Source organism: Marmota marmota, unplaced genomic scaffold (genome assembly GCF_001458135.2).
Source record: "Marmota marmota marmota unplaced genomic scaffold, marMar, whole genome shotgun sequence".
NCBI lineage: Eukaryota > Metazoa > Chordata > Mammalia > Rodentia > Sciuridae > Marmota > Marmota marmota.
This window is the reverse complement of record NW_025999900.1, coordinates 35905096-35920413: the sequence shown is the minus strand read 5'-3', so window position 1 is coordinate 35920413 and position 15318 is coordinate 35905096. Positions and strand designations below refer to the sequence as shown.

Sequence of the window (15318 nt, the reverse complement as noted above, 5' to 3'; positions counted from 1 at the left end):
GACTGGGCTTTCTGTGACTTCAGGGCACAGCCTGACCTGATTTTAGCAAAGTCTTTCATGTGATGAAAGTGTGCAGGGTGCAGGAGCAGAGAGACCTGGGGAATTCTTGACTCCTGAAAAGGAACAGGGACTTCGTCACGTTCTCTGTTTTACCCCCGGTTACATCAGCAAGACAGCACAGAGAGACTTGTGTGGATGTTCTCCTTCTGCATGAAGAGGTTGCTTTCTAGAAGGTCAGGATTCTAACTTACTGTAGCCAGTACTGAGCATTAGATCCTTCCCCCACTCACCTCCATCAGACAGCAACCCCTTTCATTTAGTATCTCTGGCTACAACTTCAGAATTGATTTTTATTTTTTTCCTCTAATTTCTCACATCTAATTAATCAAGAAATCCAGTTGGTTCTACCTTAAAAAATGACCCATAGTCTAGACTCCACCTCTCTGGCCAAACTGTGAGAGCACTCTAACTGGTCTCCCTGCTTGTCCTCCTACAGTCCAATCTCAATACAGCAGCCAATCAAACACTGATCATGTCACCCCCAGACTCAAATCTTTGTTATACCTTCCTATTTCTCTAACAGTAAAATCAAAGTTCTCACAATGGCCTATAAGATATGATCTGTCTAATTTTTATAAGCTGACAGGGAAAAAAAATCTGTCGACCATGAATTCTATTGCCAGTGAAAATATCCTATAGATATTATAATAAAATAAAGACATTTTCAAATAAAGGAAAAGAGAATTCTTTATGAGTAGATTTGCTCTATAAGAATTCTGAAGAAAGTTCTTCAGGCTGAAAGGAAATGTTACCAGAAGAATATGTGGAACTTCAAGAATGAAGAAAGAATAACAGAAGTAAATATATATATTGTAAAATATAAGCAACTTTTAAAATTCTCTTTTTTAAACAACTTCATTGATATACAATTGAAATTTCTAAACTAAACATATTTATCATGTACAATTTGATGAATTTAGACATATGTAAACACCATTGAAAGCATCATCACAATAGAAAAAAATAAACATATCCATCACCTCTGAAAATCTTCTTGTGTGTCTTTGTTTTCTCCTTGTTTCTGCTGATGGTGTTGCAAGAACACTTAACAAGATATCTATCCTCTTAACAAAATTGTAAGTAATCAAAACTGTATTGTCAATTTTGAGGATAGTGTTATATAGCAGATTTCTAAAACTTACTCTGGCATAACTGAAATTTTTTGTACTCATTGGACACTAGTTCTCTGTTTGTCCTTCCACATTCCATCCCTGGAAACCACCATTGTATTCTCTGTTTTTATCAATGACAGTTTTTAGATACTCATTGCAGTGGAATCATGCAGTACTTGTCCTTCTGTGACTGGCTTATTTCACTTAATATCATGTCCTCCAGGTTCATCTGTGTTGTTGCAAATAGCAGAAATTTCCTTTTATCAAGGCTGAATAATATTCCATTGTAACAATATATTACATTTTTTATTCAGATTAATGGACTTTTAGGTTATTTCTATATCTTGACTCTTTAGAATACCATGTACAGTAAAATTAAATAGACCATCTAAGGGCCAGGGCTATAGCTCAGTGGAAGAGCACTTGCTTTGCATGTGTAAAGCACTGGGTTTGATCCTCAGCACCACATAAAAATAAATAATAAATAAATAAATAGACCATCTATATTACACTACACACACACACACATACACACACAAAAAAAAATCTCAAAATGGACTAAGGACTTAAGTCTTAAAATTGTAAAACTACTAGTTTTGGAATATGACTCTAAATGTACAAGCAATGAAAGCAAAAAATAGACAAGTGCAATTGCATCAAACTAAAAGCCTCTGTGCATCCAAAAAGCAACTTACCTGATTAATAAAAATATTTGCAAACTGCAAAGTGCGAGTTTTAAAAATATATAAGAAACATATATAACACTATAATAAAAAAGCTACTCAATTTAAAAATGATCAAAAGACTTGGAAAGACATTTCTCCAAAGAAGACACATAAATAGCCAGCAGGTGTATCAAAAGCTATTTAATATCACTAATCATCAGGAAAACGCAAATCGAAACTACAATGAGGTATTACCTCACGTTATGAAAGCTGTCATGTACAAAAAAAGATAAGCATGGACTAGACTGTGGTGAAACTGTAGCCCTTATACTTGTTCCTAGGAATGTAAAATGGTGCAGTTGCTACAGAAAACATTACAGAGAGTCCTCAAAAAAAAAACAGAACTACCATAAGATCCATGTACATAACCTTGGAATATATATCCAAAAAGATTGAAATCAGAATCTCAAATAGATATTTGTACTCCCAAAAAGAAAATTTGTGTAGCTTTCATTGATTTCTGCACCAGCATTATTTGCAACTTTTCTTCCTGATTTATTTAAAATGTTTATGATGTTGAAATCAATTGTTATAACATTGCCTGTTAAGGTTTTCAAAATCTGAGAATTGAAGGCATCTGACTAGTGTGACATAAATGGGGAGGATAAAGTCAACTATATGGTGGAAGGGTTTCTGTATTTTTCTTGAAGCGGTGCCATATCAGTAACAAGGGGATGAAAGGTTCAATAGTAGGAATAATGTCATTCTTAAGGAAACCACTAAAAAAGCAATATAAAAAGAAATAGTTAAAAATCAAATAGATGAATTTTGCAGATAGATAAATAGCTAAATAGGTGAAGCTGATCTCAAAGAAGTGGAGAATAGTGATTCCCAGAGCCTGGGGAAGGTGTCAGGAAGGGAGGGAGAAGAGGATGGTTAACAGGTGCAGATGTAGTTGGAAAGAAGGAAGATCCTCTCTTAGTCTACGGCATTGCAGGATGACTGTGGTTAACAATGACTAAAACATTTCAAAAGAGCTATAGAACTTTGTTCCCAACACAAAGAAATGATGTATGCCTGAGGTGACATAAGCCGTTATCCTGATCTGATGATTATGTATTACATGCACGTATTGAAATGCCACACTGTACCCCATAGGCATATACAATTACTATGTGCCAATTAAAAATATATTGTTGATAAAAAATAACTTTAAAAAGAAAGCACTTATTATCATTATTGTCATCCTATGTTTAAATCTCTGACAATTATTATTTTTATATGTTTATGAAGTAGACTTTTTACATTTTAGGTTGGAAAAAAGCACACCATCAACGTTTCTTCCACGTAAATTAAATCTAATGAAAAACTACCACAAACTCATCAAAGTGGTGATACTTATGGTTTTCATATAACCAAAGGCAATCATCTTTGGAAAAGAAAGAAAATTTTTGTAGCTTTCATTGATTTCTGCACCAGTATCTTAAAAAGGAAAATAACATATTGGGTTTGTATAATAAAATTACCCAATTACTTGCACTGAAAACAAGATTATTTTTATTGCTTTGTGAATTTGTTATTTTAAAGGACTATCATCTAAAATTCAGGCCATGAGTACACTTTTAAGAGGAAAAAAATAATAAAAAAGAACAAATAGGCAAAGTTTAATATAATATTGAGGAACTAAAAAGAGGACACAAACAGAAAATAAACAGTAAAATGGTAGACCTAAATATAATCATTTCAATAACTTGTGTAAACGTAAATTATCTCAATACACAAATATACAGACAGGATTGTCAGTATGATTTTTTTTAACTATCTATTGCCAATATGAATCCCACTTTAAATGTAATGACATAGATAGACATAAAGTTTTAGAAGCTAGAAAAAGGTATCCATGGAGACACTAATCAAAAAAATCTGGCCAGGAGTGGTGGCCCATACTTATTGAAAGAAAAGTGATCACAACACTCAGAGCAACCAAGAGATCTTTATTGCAGCAGTGCAACAGAGGAGAGAAGAAAGAGAGAGAGAGAGAGAGAAAGAGAGGGGGGGGGAAGCGCGCACAAGAGAGAGACAGAGAAAGCAAGAGAGAGAGGGGCCCGGCAGGAGGGAGTTTTTATAGCCCAAATCTAATGAGGTCTCTGGGTCTGCAAGCTGCCTTGTTGGCCCAAGGGGGATTAAGTGTTCAGCCTTGAGCTGGGGCTTTGGCGTTTGGGCTTGAAGCAAACAGATGATAAAGAACCAGACAGAGGGTTTGAGTGGCCAGGTCATCCTGCAGCTAACTTTGTTTGGCATGCCCTGCAGACAGCTTACTCAGCCTGTCCTGCACCTAACACTTATAATCCCAGATATTCAGGAATCTGAAGCAGGGGGATCATAAGTTTGAGGCTAGCATGGGGCAACTTGGTGAGATTCTGTGTTAAAAAGTAAAAAGGGTTGGGCGTGTAGCTCAGTGGTAGAGCACTTACTTGCCTAGCACACACGAGGACTGGGATTAATTCCTAGTAGAGAAAAAAAAAAAATCTAGGTCTAGGTCTATATTAATGTCCAATATTAGACTTCAGAAAAAGAAATATTACAGAAATAAAAATAAATATTATGTACCTTTACAGGGGTTATATACCTAAAAACAGAGATTCAAAATACTTAAAAGATAAAACTGTTAAAACTAAAGGGAAAATAGACTAAACCACAATTATACATGTAGACTTTAACCTTTTGTTCTTAGTAAATAATAGAAGAAGAAGTCAGAAAATCAACAAAGTTCCAGCAGACCTGTTCAATACTGTCAACCAATCTGTTGCCAATGGTATTAATGGAACACTCCACTCAACAGCAACAGAAAGCAAATAAATCAATGCTTGGAAGAAACTTGATAACAGTAAATGTTTACATTAGAAAAAATGTTTCAAATCCATGATCTCATAACCTCCTTGGATGTGTGTCCAATGATGATGTTCTTCTACACAGAAAAGAAAACAGCAATCCAAGAAACTCTCCTCTATGTTGAGTTTCGGCAAACAGAAACATTTTATGCTGTTACTGCACCAATATCCAGCTAAAAAATGTTATGTCTCTGGCAACTTAGATTGCTTTCCTATGCTCAAAGATTACATTGAGATCCATTCTATTATCAGATGCACAATTCTGAAGCAGGCTGTAAGCCTTTCTATGTAGTAATGTTCTCAGAGAGGATACAGGATGCTTTGTTCTCTCATCTTCCATTAAAAAAAAATTACCAGTGATGGGATTATTTGTGGATTTATGCCACAAAATAAATGTTTTCATACACATAATGAATTATACAATTAATTACAAGGTACCTTACAATACATCTACATGTTCTTGCACCAGGTGGAATCTCACTAATTGTTAAATGGAACTATGTTGCTACTCTTTCCCTTAGCCTTTGAAAGCACAAGGACAAAACTATACATAGTGATCACACCTAAGAACCAATGGGCAGGCTAGTGAACCATGCCTCAGGCCAAGCCATGGATTAGCAAATATGAAAAGCTCATAATGCAGAATGCAATGGATGTAAAGAATGAATAACCTTCCCCATTGCAATGTGCCCATTTTTTTCCAACTTTGTGCTGAGTGCATTCCAACATAATGACACATGGACATCTCATTTAACTGTCAGATGCATTATAGGACGTGATAACAGAAAAATATCAGCTTTTCTATACTCTATTTGATCCGTGACAACATAAAACTCATTTTTTTCCTGTGGGTGGGTATACATGGTGTGTATCAGAATATTCTATATTTTCTACTCAATTTTCTGTAAATCTAAATTGGCTCTAAAAATAGCCTGTTGACTTTTTAAATATGTAAACCAATAAAGGAAAATGAATTTTATATGCTCTTATAGAACATATTTACTTTAATTAGTTCAAAGCATGTCTTGCTTTCCTATCCTCTTCATCGTTTTGTGTGGATATTTCTCTGATTTGTGTGGATATGCAGCATGTATGACACAAGATTTTTTACATAGGCTATTTATATAATAACTGAAAATAGAAATAATTCCTGTTCTGCAATATAAGTCATCTAAGAGAGTAGATTTATGAATTGTTTAGACAAGTCTCCAAATCTCAACTCTGTTATCAACTGAATTGTAGTAGAAAAGTTCATCAATATTTTAAACCTCAATTTTATCATCTGTATACTGGGGATCATCAACATAGTCATCCCATCATAAGGTCAGATAAGAAAGTTTCTTTCCAGATCCCAGTTCATACTCTAGCACAGTGTCAACATATAATAAATTCTTACAAAGAAAGAAAAAGAGGCCCAGAAAACAGACAATTTTGCCCATGATCACATCTCTAGTACATTATAGGGAAAAAAAAAAGCTGTGTTTTGCATCCATGGCTATGAAATTTAAGCCCCATATTTTCAATTTATGACATGACTGATGTATTCTCTTGTATGTGCACATTGGGAGTAAAGAGTGGGCTGGATAGAAGAAATGTAGCAGGAAAAAGAGAGCAAGGGAACACTTTGAAACCACAGGACATATATTATCTCTTTAGACTGTCCATCATACAGACAGATATGCTGCTCCCTGATGTCTGCAGAAACTGAGACTACAGACCTGATGGAAGAGAGCCTGGCATGACATTCTCTAACCTTTGATTGATTTGTTGTCCTAGATCTGGTCCCCATCTCTCTGCAGGGTTATAAATGTCATGTTCTTTATGGCTACTTCTCCTTGTTCTGATGAGAGAGAAAATCATTTCTCTTCTGTCGTGACACAGCCATGATTATGAACTGTGGCCACAGCCTCTTTCCTCCTACTGCTACCCCAACTTTGTGGAAAGTTTTCACTTCATTGTCAAGGCTGTTATTTAAGCCAATTGATAAGAGAAGAGGTGAGGATAATTAGCTAAGTCTTCCATTATTCAGCAGATAAGACTCTATACTAGTGAAGGTGATGTAGGCAGCTTCCTATACTATGTGAGCTTCCTTTCACTAAAACTCAGTCTGTAACAACTTCTTATTACTCTTTTCTCTCCGACTGTCACTTTCTATAGCAGCGGGCTTTTCCTGGCAGATCTTGATATGGGAATTAGGAAGGGATTTATGCATACCACACATCACCACAGACAGATTAATGGACTCAGGAAAGGAAGAATTCTGTGGAAAAACTCAATGATAGAAGCAAAACTCAGAATGAGATATACAACTACACTAGAAGGTACCAGGCAAGAAAAGGGAAGCTGAACTATGTGGGAGCTCTGTGACTGCACAGAATATGTGAGGTCCTAAGGAAAGAGATATGGGTTGTTGGAGACTCCAGGTGCCATAGGAGCTTCCTGTTTCTCCCAAACATCCCTTCCTCGGTAGGTGACTCCCTGAAGCACTTCTGGGTTGAGTGTAGAATTCCCTAAAGTACTTTTCATCTTATCTTTCCCCTAATTTTAGGGTATGGGTCATCCAGGATCATATATCTCCTTAAGGACAAGTCCCAGTATCCCAGTGACAGGCCCTAACTGTGCTCCTCTCCTAGGGATAAATGTTGCTCTGCCATTACTATTCCACACCTGTCTTCCGAAGTCAGCACTCAGATCCATCACTGTGGTTCACAGCAACCACCCTGGATCTTACAGCCATAGCTCAGCAGCTAACAAAAACAGACTCTGGGACTGAAAGCTTCCCCTCTAAAGAGGAGATTTTTTGATTTAAGGATAAAAGAATCCTGTGACAAATGACATGAACAGTTTGTCAATTGTTCCAGACAGAAAGTTCAGCAGCCTGAACCTTCCCAGGGTGAACCAGAGACATAGTTGTACATGGTTTGAGAGGCACTAAGAGGGACAGATGAGACCACTCCTGTGTAATGTACCCCTAACAAAAATAGATGGCATCCTGGGAAGACATAGGAAGAAAATACACACTAAAATACATCCCCAAGGCCTCCATGCTTACTGTCTCTGACAAGCCCTTCTGGGATGGGCTTCTTTGGTCCAGTGACCAGTTAATTATGATACCAATGATGATATTAAAATCTGCTATTGACTATCACTTTCATTACTAGTAAAGGAAAAATAAGTGTTAAGCAAGCATGCAACTGAAGAAATTAGAAGAAAAACAAAACAAATCCAAGGAAGCATGAAAATGGTATTGATAAATGTGAAAGCATAACAGTAATGAGAAAAACAAGAAATAGAATTACTGCTCTTTAAAAAGTTGGTTCATGAATGTTGGAGGTCGCGATCAAGTCAAGATGGCACCTGGCAATTTGCCAGGAGGAGTGGTTTGTGAGGCAATGCCACCGAGCCATCAAGATGATGGGGACTCCTTATTGGCTGATTGCTGTATCTGTAGGGGAGCAATGCTATGATTGGATGATGCTGATTGAGTCAAGCTGTATGTAATCAGTTAGATATATCTACCTCTGCTGTTCTGCAATAAAGCAGTTCTGGCTTCAACCTTCACAGTTGCTTGTCACCTCTCGGTTATTTTGCCCAGCTGGACTGAGGCACATGAAAAACTTAAGCAAATGACTCTCTCATTGATGTAATTAATCAAAACACAAATTAACATAATTTAAAATAAAAATAAAAAATATAAATGAAATTTTTACATAAAATATGACTTTTAACATTCTTGCATGTTAAAAAGACTTTTAAACTTGATATAACAAAAAAGTATATAAGTGTGTGTATATATCTACACATATATATATACATAAATATAATTTTATGTTATTTTGTTGCATTGATTTACATTTTATTTCTCCTTGTGTTTCTTTTTCTTTCTCACCTCTTATCAAGCCCGGATGTTTCTGAGCTCTAACATGTAAGTCGATGATGTCTGGTAAGACAGAAAGCAGCTGGGCTGGGTGGTAGCTCAGTGGTACAGCACTTGCCTAATTCACACAAGACCCTGGGTTCAACTTCCAGCACTGCAAATAAATAAATAAGCAAATAAATAAATGACCAAAGACTGCTTACAGGTTATTCTGGCTTATTTTGCAAAACATGATTTCAACCAGGAATGTACAGGGTTTACATAAATAATAGAGATGAAAGAGGTTGGTGGTAAGAAAAATGAAGAAGAAAGCAGCTTTGCCAGGAGAAAAGAAAGGACTCTGTTGGTCCCAGTACAGCGAGGATCAAGGAACAAGCAATTGTTTCTCAACAACTCTCTAAGAATTGCTAAGCCTCAAGAGTAGGATAGTTGTTGATGATTAGGAAGGGTTCCCAGCCTAGTAAAAGATTATTGAGGCTCCATAAGCCTGAAAACCAGAACCTTTCTACTTGAATATACACCCAACAGAAGCAGGTTACAACACACTGCATAATATTTTAAACATGTGTGGCTCCCCCGAAGAGGGTCACAAACTTTAATGACACCATAGTTTAATTGGCTTGAATGAGTGATTATTGGGCAAAAAGTGGCACTTTTGTCAGATTGTCTTCATAAGAACATAATTCTGTTTCTGGAAGGATAAGATCTCAATAGTTCTGAATCTTGGAACATCCTACATTTGAATACTTGGCCAGAGCAAACACAGAAGACCCTTGGTTGTCAGCTTGGATCTGAGGCCTCACATTGGGTGGATACACAGAAGCTGACAAAGAACTTTCCAAACAGGCCCAGGGACATGGCACACAGTCCTGCTCATTTGGGAAGTATCCAGTGGTCCCTGTGAGAAAGGTATAAAAAGGATGTACATTCTGTAATAATCCCAGACTCGTGTCTTATGCTGTCTTGCCTGTTAACCAGGAGCAAAGTTCTTGCTGTCTGCATCCCAAAGGGAGGAGACAGATCAATGTTCTATTCCCATTGTTTTATGCTTTAGTGGTTATAAGCAGAATGCCAGGAAGGACTGCCAATGTTTTGCTTACAATGGATTTAAGTTGGAATAAAGAGGAAGAGAGAAAATTAAGAGCTTCCCTTACAAATAAGGAGGCAGAACTTTCTCCAGATTTCAGCCTCTCAGTCTAAGCCTCAACCACCTCTCTCTGTGCTCTGTGTTCTCTTGGCACCTGCAGCCTACCCGATTCTGTTGTTGGGGTTACGACACCCAGTGTCAAGGCAGCACACTTGTGCTCAACAGGTGTTTGGCAAAGGGTAAACTCGGTGAATCAAATATTTCTAAAACTGTGAAAAATGATCCATAAATGCAAATATATAACATTTAAAAAGTATGAATCATAACTAATATGGACTGTGATGAATCTCTCTTCCTTTGCATCAGCTATGTCAGTACTCTCCTCTACACAGATTTTGTGATATTTGAATATATACTATACCCATACTACAGTATTTATACACTTGAATCACTATATCAATGCACACACATGCTTGACATGAATTCAACATTTATTAACTATATATTAAAGTTTCTCTACCTAGTAACTGCTATGAGAAAAAAAACTAATCTTTTTTTTGTGGTTCTGAGGATAGAACCTAGGGCCTTATGCTATAGCCTTGAGTTATATCCCCAGCAAAAATAATCTTTCCCTTAAGGAACTTCTTGGGTGTGTCCAATGAGCATTATTACAATGTGCTGTGAAGAAGACTTTGCTCGACATGAACCAGGGACCTAATGGTAAAGCTATGCAGTATGATACCAGAAAAGTCTTTTAAATTAAATAATATATAACAGGAATATCCATTTTTAACTTGGTAAAAAATCAGCCTATGACAAAGGTATTCATACATACCACATGACCCTGAAAATATAATGCAATTTCATGCACCACACATATGCCTCCACAAGGCACTTAACATCTTTATAGAGCTTAACATGCTTGTTGAGAATACTAGAAATGATAAGATGATAACTCCAGTATCTTCTATTATCTGGTTTTAAGAAGATAAATTTTTAACAGGACATGTTTTCCATTTCTGAAGATCAAGAGACTCTTTCTACTTCAATTTTGATTCTTAGGTCTACCAAATGAAATTAGGAGAAACAAGCATTATTGAAGGTCGATCACTTGTCTGTCTCCCCACAAGAGGGTAGTATTTCAAAAGGCAAACTCTTTCCCAGAGTCAAAGCAGAGTCTGGGGTTAGAGGAAGGTGGGGTAGCAGGTGAATAAGTCAATTGGCTGCATGTAGACCTCTTTACTGAAATTCAAATGATTGGCCACCTCTCAGGTGTTCTAGCCCAGAAAAGCCTCTCTCTGGAGCAGCTAAATACAGTGACCTTCGCCACTGTGTGATAAGTAGAAATGATGTTCCTGAAATTCTATGTGGTGATCCTTTGGATTCAATTGGCATGTGAGTTCAATTGATTCCCAATTAAATTAGCAGACGGCCCTAAGGATATGGATAATCTCTGGGGACAAGTTATTTAATGGCAAAGTATGAAAAGGGGAATGAGAGTAGGCCACAGAGGAAGAAGGAGGGAAGTGGGGAAAAAATCATTTTAAGTTGGGAAATAGTCCCTAATTCTCTTAATGTTGCATTCTGCTTTGTTTTTAAACAGGGGTGAGCACCCAGCAGTTGGAACAGAGCCCTAAGTTTCAAAACATCCAGGAGGGAAACAATCTCACTGTGCACTGTAACTCCTCAAGTGTTTTCACTAGCTTTCAGTGGTACAGACTGAAGCCTGGAGACGGTCCCATCCTCTTGCTGACGTTACTCAAAGGTGGAGAAGTGAAGGAACAGAAGAGACTAACTGCTCGGTTTGATGAAGCAAGAAAGGGCAGCTCCCTGCACATTGCCACAGCCCAACCCAGGGATGAAGGCATCTACATCTGTGCAGGGCACAGTGCTCCAGGGGCACCTGCTGACTGCAACTAAACTTGCTGCAGGCTCCAGTCTGCCAAATGCCTACAGTTTCTCTTCATGTACTTCTTGGCATGAACAGCAATGATGACCGCAGCCCCATTTCTGCTGCCTTTCCAGAAAACATTTCCCACATGCTAGAAAACAAGACCTCTCTGCTATAAGAAAAATGTCTGGAGATATGGCCTGCTGTTAAAATCAGCAATAATGTAATAAAATAATGTAATAAAATCAGCATATAGCTCCCTGGGGGTTGGTGGTAGGGAGGAAAAGGGAAAATATGGAGGAATGGATGGAAGATATCAGACAAAAACATCATGGTTCTGATTGGTCATTCCATTAAAGACCACAGCCAAGAAAGGTTAGTAAAAGGGAATAGAAAGGGATGATTTCACAGAAGGAATTTATTTTAGTACTGAAGATGGTAAAACTACTATTCCCAGTCTATTAAGCTGGGGTAAAAATTCGAAGTCTAATAAAGAATAATTACAACAAAGTTACTTTTTTTCTAGAAAGATGCCTAAAATGTACCTCAGTAACACCAAACTGATTCCAAAGCAATATCCCCAATTGGTGGTTCTGAGAAGACTAAACATTGGGTGCAATGGCCTGTGTTTGCACAGGACTTGACTAGGTATTAGAATTTGAATGGCAGCCATCAATAATTTCAAGTTTCCAAGGTTAAAAAAGATTGAAGTTGGCACATTCCTCCTCCTGGCAAGCTTTCCACTAACCTGTTTTTATACTTGAAGAATCCCATTTATTCTGTAAGGCAAGATGATATACAGTAAAGCACACAATTTTGGAATAACATAAGTCAAGTTCAAAGCTGACTTTGTGATTTTCCAACTTCATGTCCTTGGGCAGTTATTTATCTTTATCTAAACTTTCTTATAAATAAATGTTAATAAGAGCACCTATCTCGCCAAATTGCTGCACATTAAATGAGATAAAATATATAAAATTATGTGATGTCCCAGACACAACCTATGTAATTAACAAATGTTCCAATAATGCTATTATTAATGTCCCTAGATAAATGTGATCCCTACTGATGTCTTCACTGACTAATCAAGAATTCACTTTCTGCTTAATATCCTAAGTCTGCACAAGAGCAGGAAAGCAGGCACTAGAAGTTGCCCACCAACTTTGCCAATCTCATCCCTTGTTAATAAAACCTTTCATTTTGTTATGAACAACCCAGATTTTTAAAACCTCAACATCCTCACTTCTCATCCTTTCTTATAGTTAGAAATTTCCACATAGAGCAGTTCTGACCAATGAGACATGGTTAAAAACTCTGCTAGGGGGTTTCCTATAAGCCTTTTGCTTCCCTGGTACAATCACCACATCATCCCATCCCCTGTCCTCTTTCCTTCCTAAAACATGGAAGTGACAACGTTACCACAAATGAAAAAAATCATGTCCCCTATCCCCAATAGGATGCAATACTTCTTTAGATGCAAGCCCAAATCTCACCTCACATATATTTTTGCATGAGAATATTAATGAATCATTATTTCATTGAGATTTTTGTTACTGCTGCTATACACATTCCTAACCGTGGTAGGACTGGCTAAAAACGGCTTCGTGACTTCCCATGTATAAGTGCAAGAAAAAAAGGTGAAAAAAATTGCTGTGCTTTTATGAAAAAGAGACCTTCATTTATATTGCTATGTATTTCTTAAAGTATTAATCTTCCTATAATTTTTATGAAGAGGAAATCTTCCATTTAGAGAGTCCTCATTTTTAAATTCTCTTATCAGTTTATTAAACTTGTGGAAGACTGTGGAATCCATCTTTTTATCCTATTTATCCTAAGCCTTTTAACTAAGGCAATACCAATTTCCATTCAAAGAATTAACAACCATAGTCTTGCATCTTGCATTTTCTAGTGGTTAGATTCCAAAGATTATTTTCCGTGTGTGTGTGTGTGTGTGTGTGTGTGTGTGTGTTTAACTTCATGCAACCCAATAACCTGCTCCAAAAGCAACTCCTGGGAGTTTTATCATATGGCACTCTCTCATAAAGATTTGAAGGGCAAATACAGATAAAAGATAAGAAAACAATTTTAATTCTCCCTGGTGTAAAAAGGGATGGCAGGTATCTCCCTTTCCCTTTTCTTTGAGCACTTACTTTAGAAAACTTGTAATTGTAAATTATTTCTCTGTCCCTTTGAGACGTATATAAGTCTTTTTGAAAGCATAAGGTTCTTGCCAGTTTTATAACCCAGGACTCTTTCTCAAGGACCTTGGAACCTGTTCTTTGAAATGTAATTATGAAGGGATACAGTGTCCCACCTCCAGGTTCCTGTGGGAGGAGAAGTGCCTAACCTTACTCCTGCTGTCTCCAAGCTGAAGACATACCTGCTGTCATAAAAATAGGAAATATTTTTCCTTTGGGAAAAAAAAGATAATTAGAAACACCTGGCTGCCTCAATCACCCAGTGAACTGAGGATAAACTGTGTGTGATGATGTGCTGTCAAGTCCTCCTACTTGAGGATTCAATTATTGTTTACATTGGAGCCCTATGAAATTTAGTGCGTATGCATGGCTATATAAAATGATAAGGTTTCTTTTCCATTTTTGCCATATATTTAGGGGATTTACTGTGATATGCAGTATATTCTGGTTTAATGTTTATTCAATAACAAAACAATATTCTTTCCCTTCTACCTTGTTAAGAATTTCTCTGAATTGACAAGAGATTTTGTTTTCGTTTTTCCAACAACATTGCCAGCGTCTTTTCATAACCACTCTGCTTACAAGTTTCTCTCCTTGAAAAGTGACAGACACTGTTGAAGTGAGGGGCATCTGCCACTTATTGGATGTGTGACTTTGGGGATTTTATATTCCCTTTCTGAGCATGGATTTCCTCATAAGAACTGTAGAAAGCAAATATAAGTACTCAGTTCTCTGTGTTACTGTGAAGATCAGCTGAATTTTCTAACCCAGGAGTTAAAACATTTAAAATTAAAAGTGAGCATCACAGCTTCCATAAGTTACACTCAGCATTTCATTTGTGTCTTGCTAGGTATTTTGCATAATGAATATGCAAGTGACACAGTTCCTTCTTGCAAGGAACTCACTCATGGTGACAGAGGGACATGGACTGGTTTCCAAGCCATCATTCTCCAGAGGCATAATTTGAGAATCCTCTGACTTACGAACCCCAGTCATAACAACAATTTCTAAGACCAGTTGGACACTCTCCATACTTCTGAGACACTCTGTGCCTTCCTGAAAATACAGTGTGCATGCCGCAGACACAGGTGGGGGAGCTATGTGACTTCAAAGGAAGTGGCTTCAGCTGTAGGTTTTAATCCACAAGGGGGCACTCTGGTCAGAGAAAAGTTTCTTCAGGCTTTCAGGAGAATTAATAATAGACTGGAGAATGGAAATATCTGAAATAGGAAAAAAGGGTAATAAGTTAGACTGGAGAGGGGATAGCAAAAGAAAATGTGGACCAGAAGATGCTTAATTACATACATGTTCCTACATTCTCACCACCACTTCTGTTTTATTGTCTTCAAGATTCAAAACAAAGCTTGAGATTAAAACAAAACAATTTGTTTCACATTATTTAATTTTGTTTCATGAATCCAAGTTTCTTAATATCAGGGAAAAACATGAGCTTTTATCTTTTTCCAGAAATTACTGTTTCTTCCTAAACTGTGACCATATCTCTTATAAGATCAGAAACTAAAAGACAGGGAAAAAT

General features: G+C 37.0%; 1 gene segment (V, D, J or C); it reads left to right on the top strand.

Moving 5' to 3' along the window:
• Positions 1-10959: 10959 nt before the first annotated feature.
• LOC125615198 lies at positions 10960-11612 on the top strand. The segment is given in 2 exon segments: positions 10960-11087; positions 11296-11612. Coding segments are annotated over 2 exon segments (366 nt in total).
• The last annotated feature ends 3706 nt before the right edge of the window (positions 11613-15318 follow it).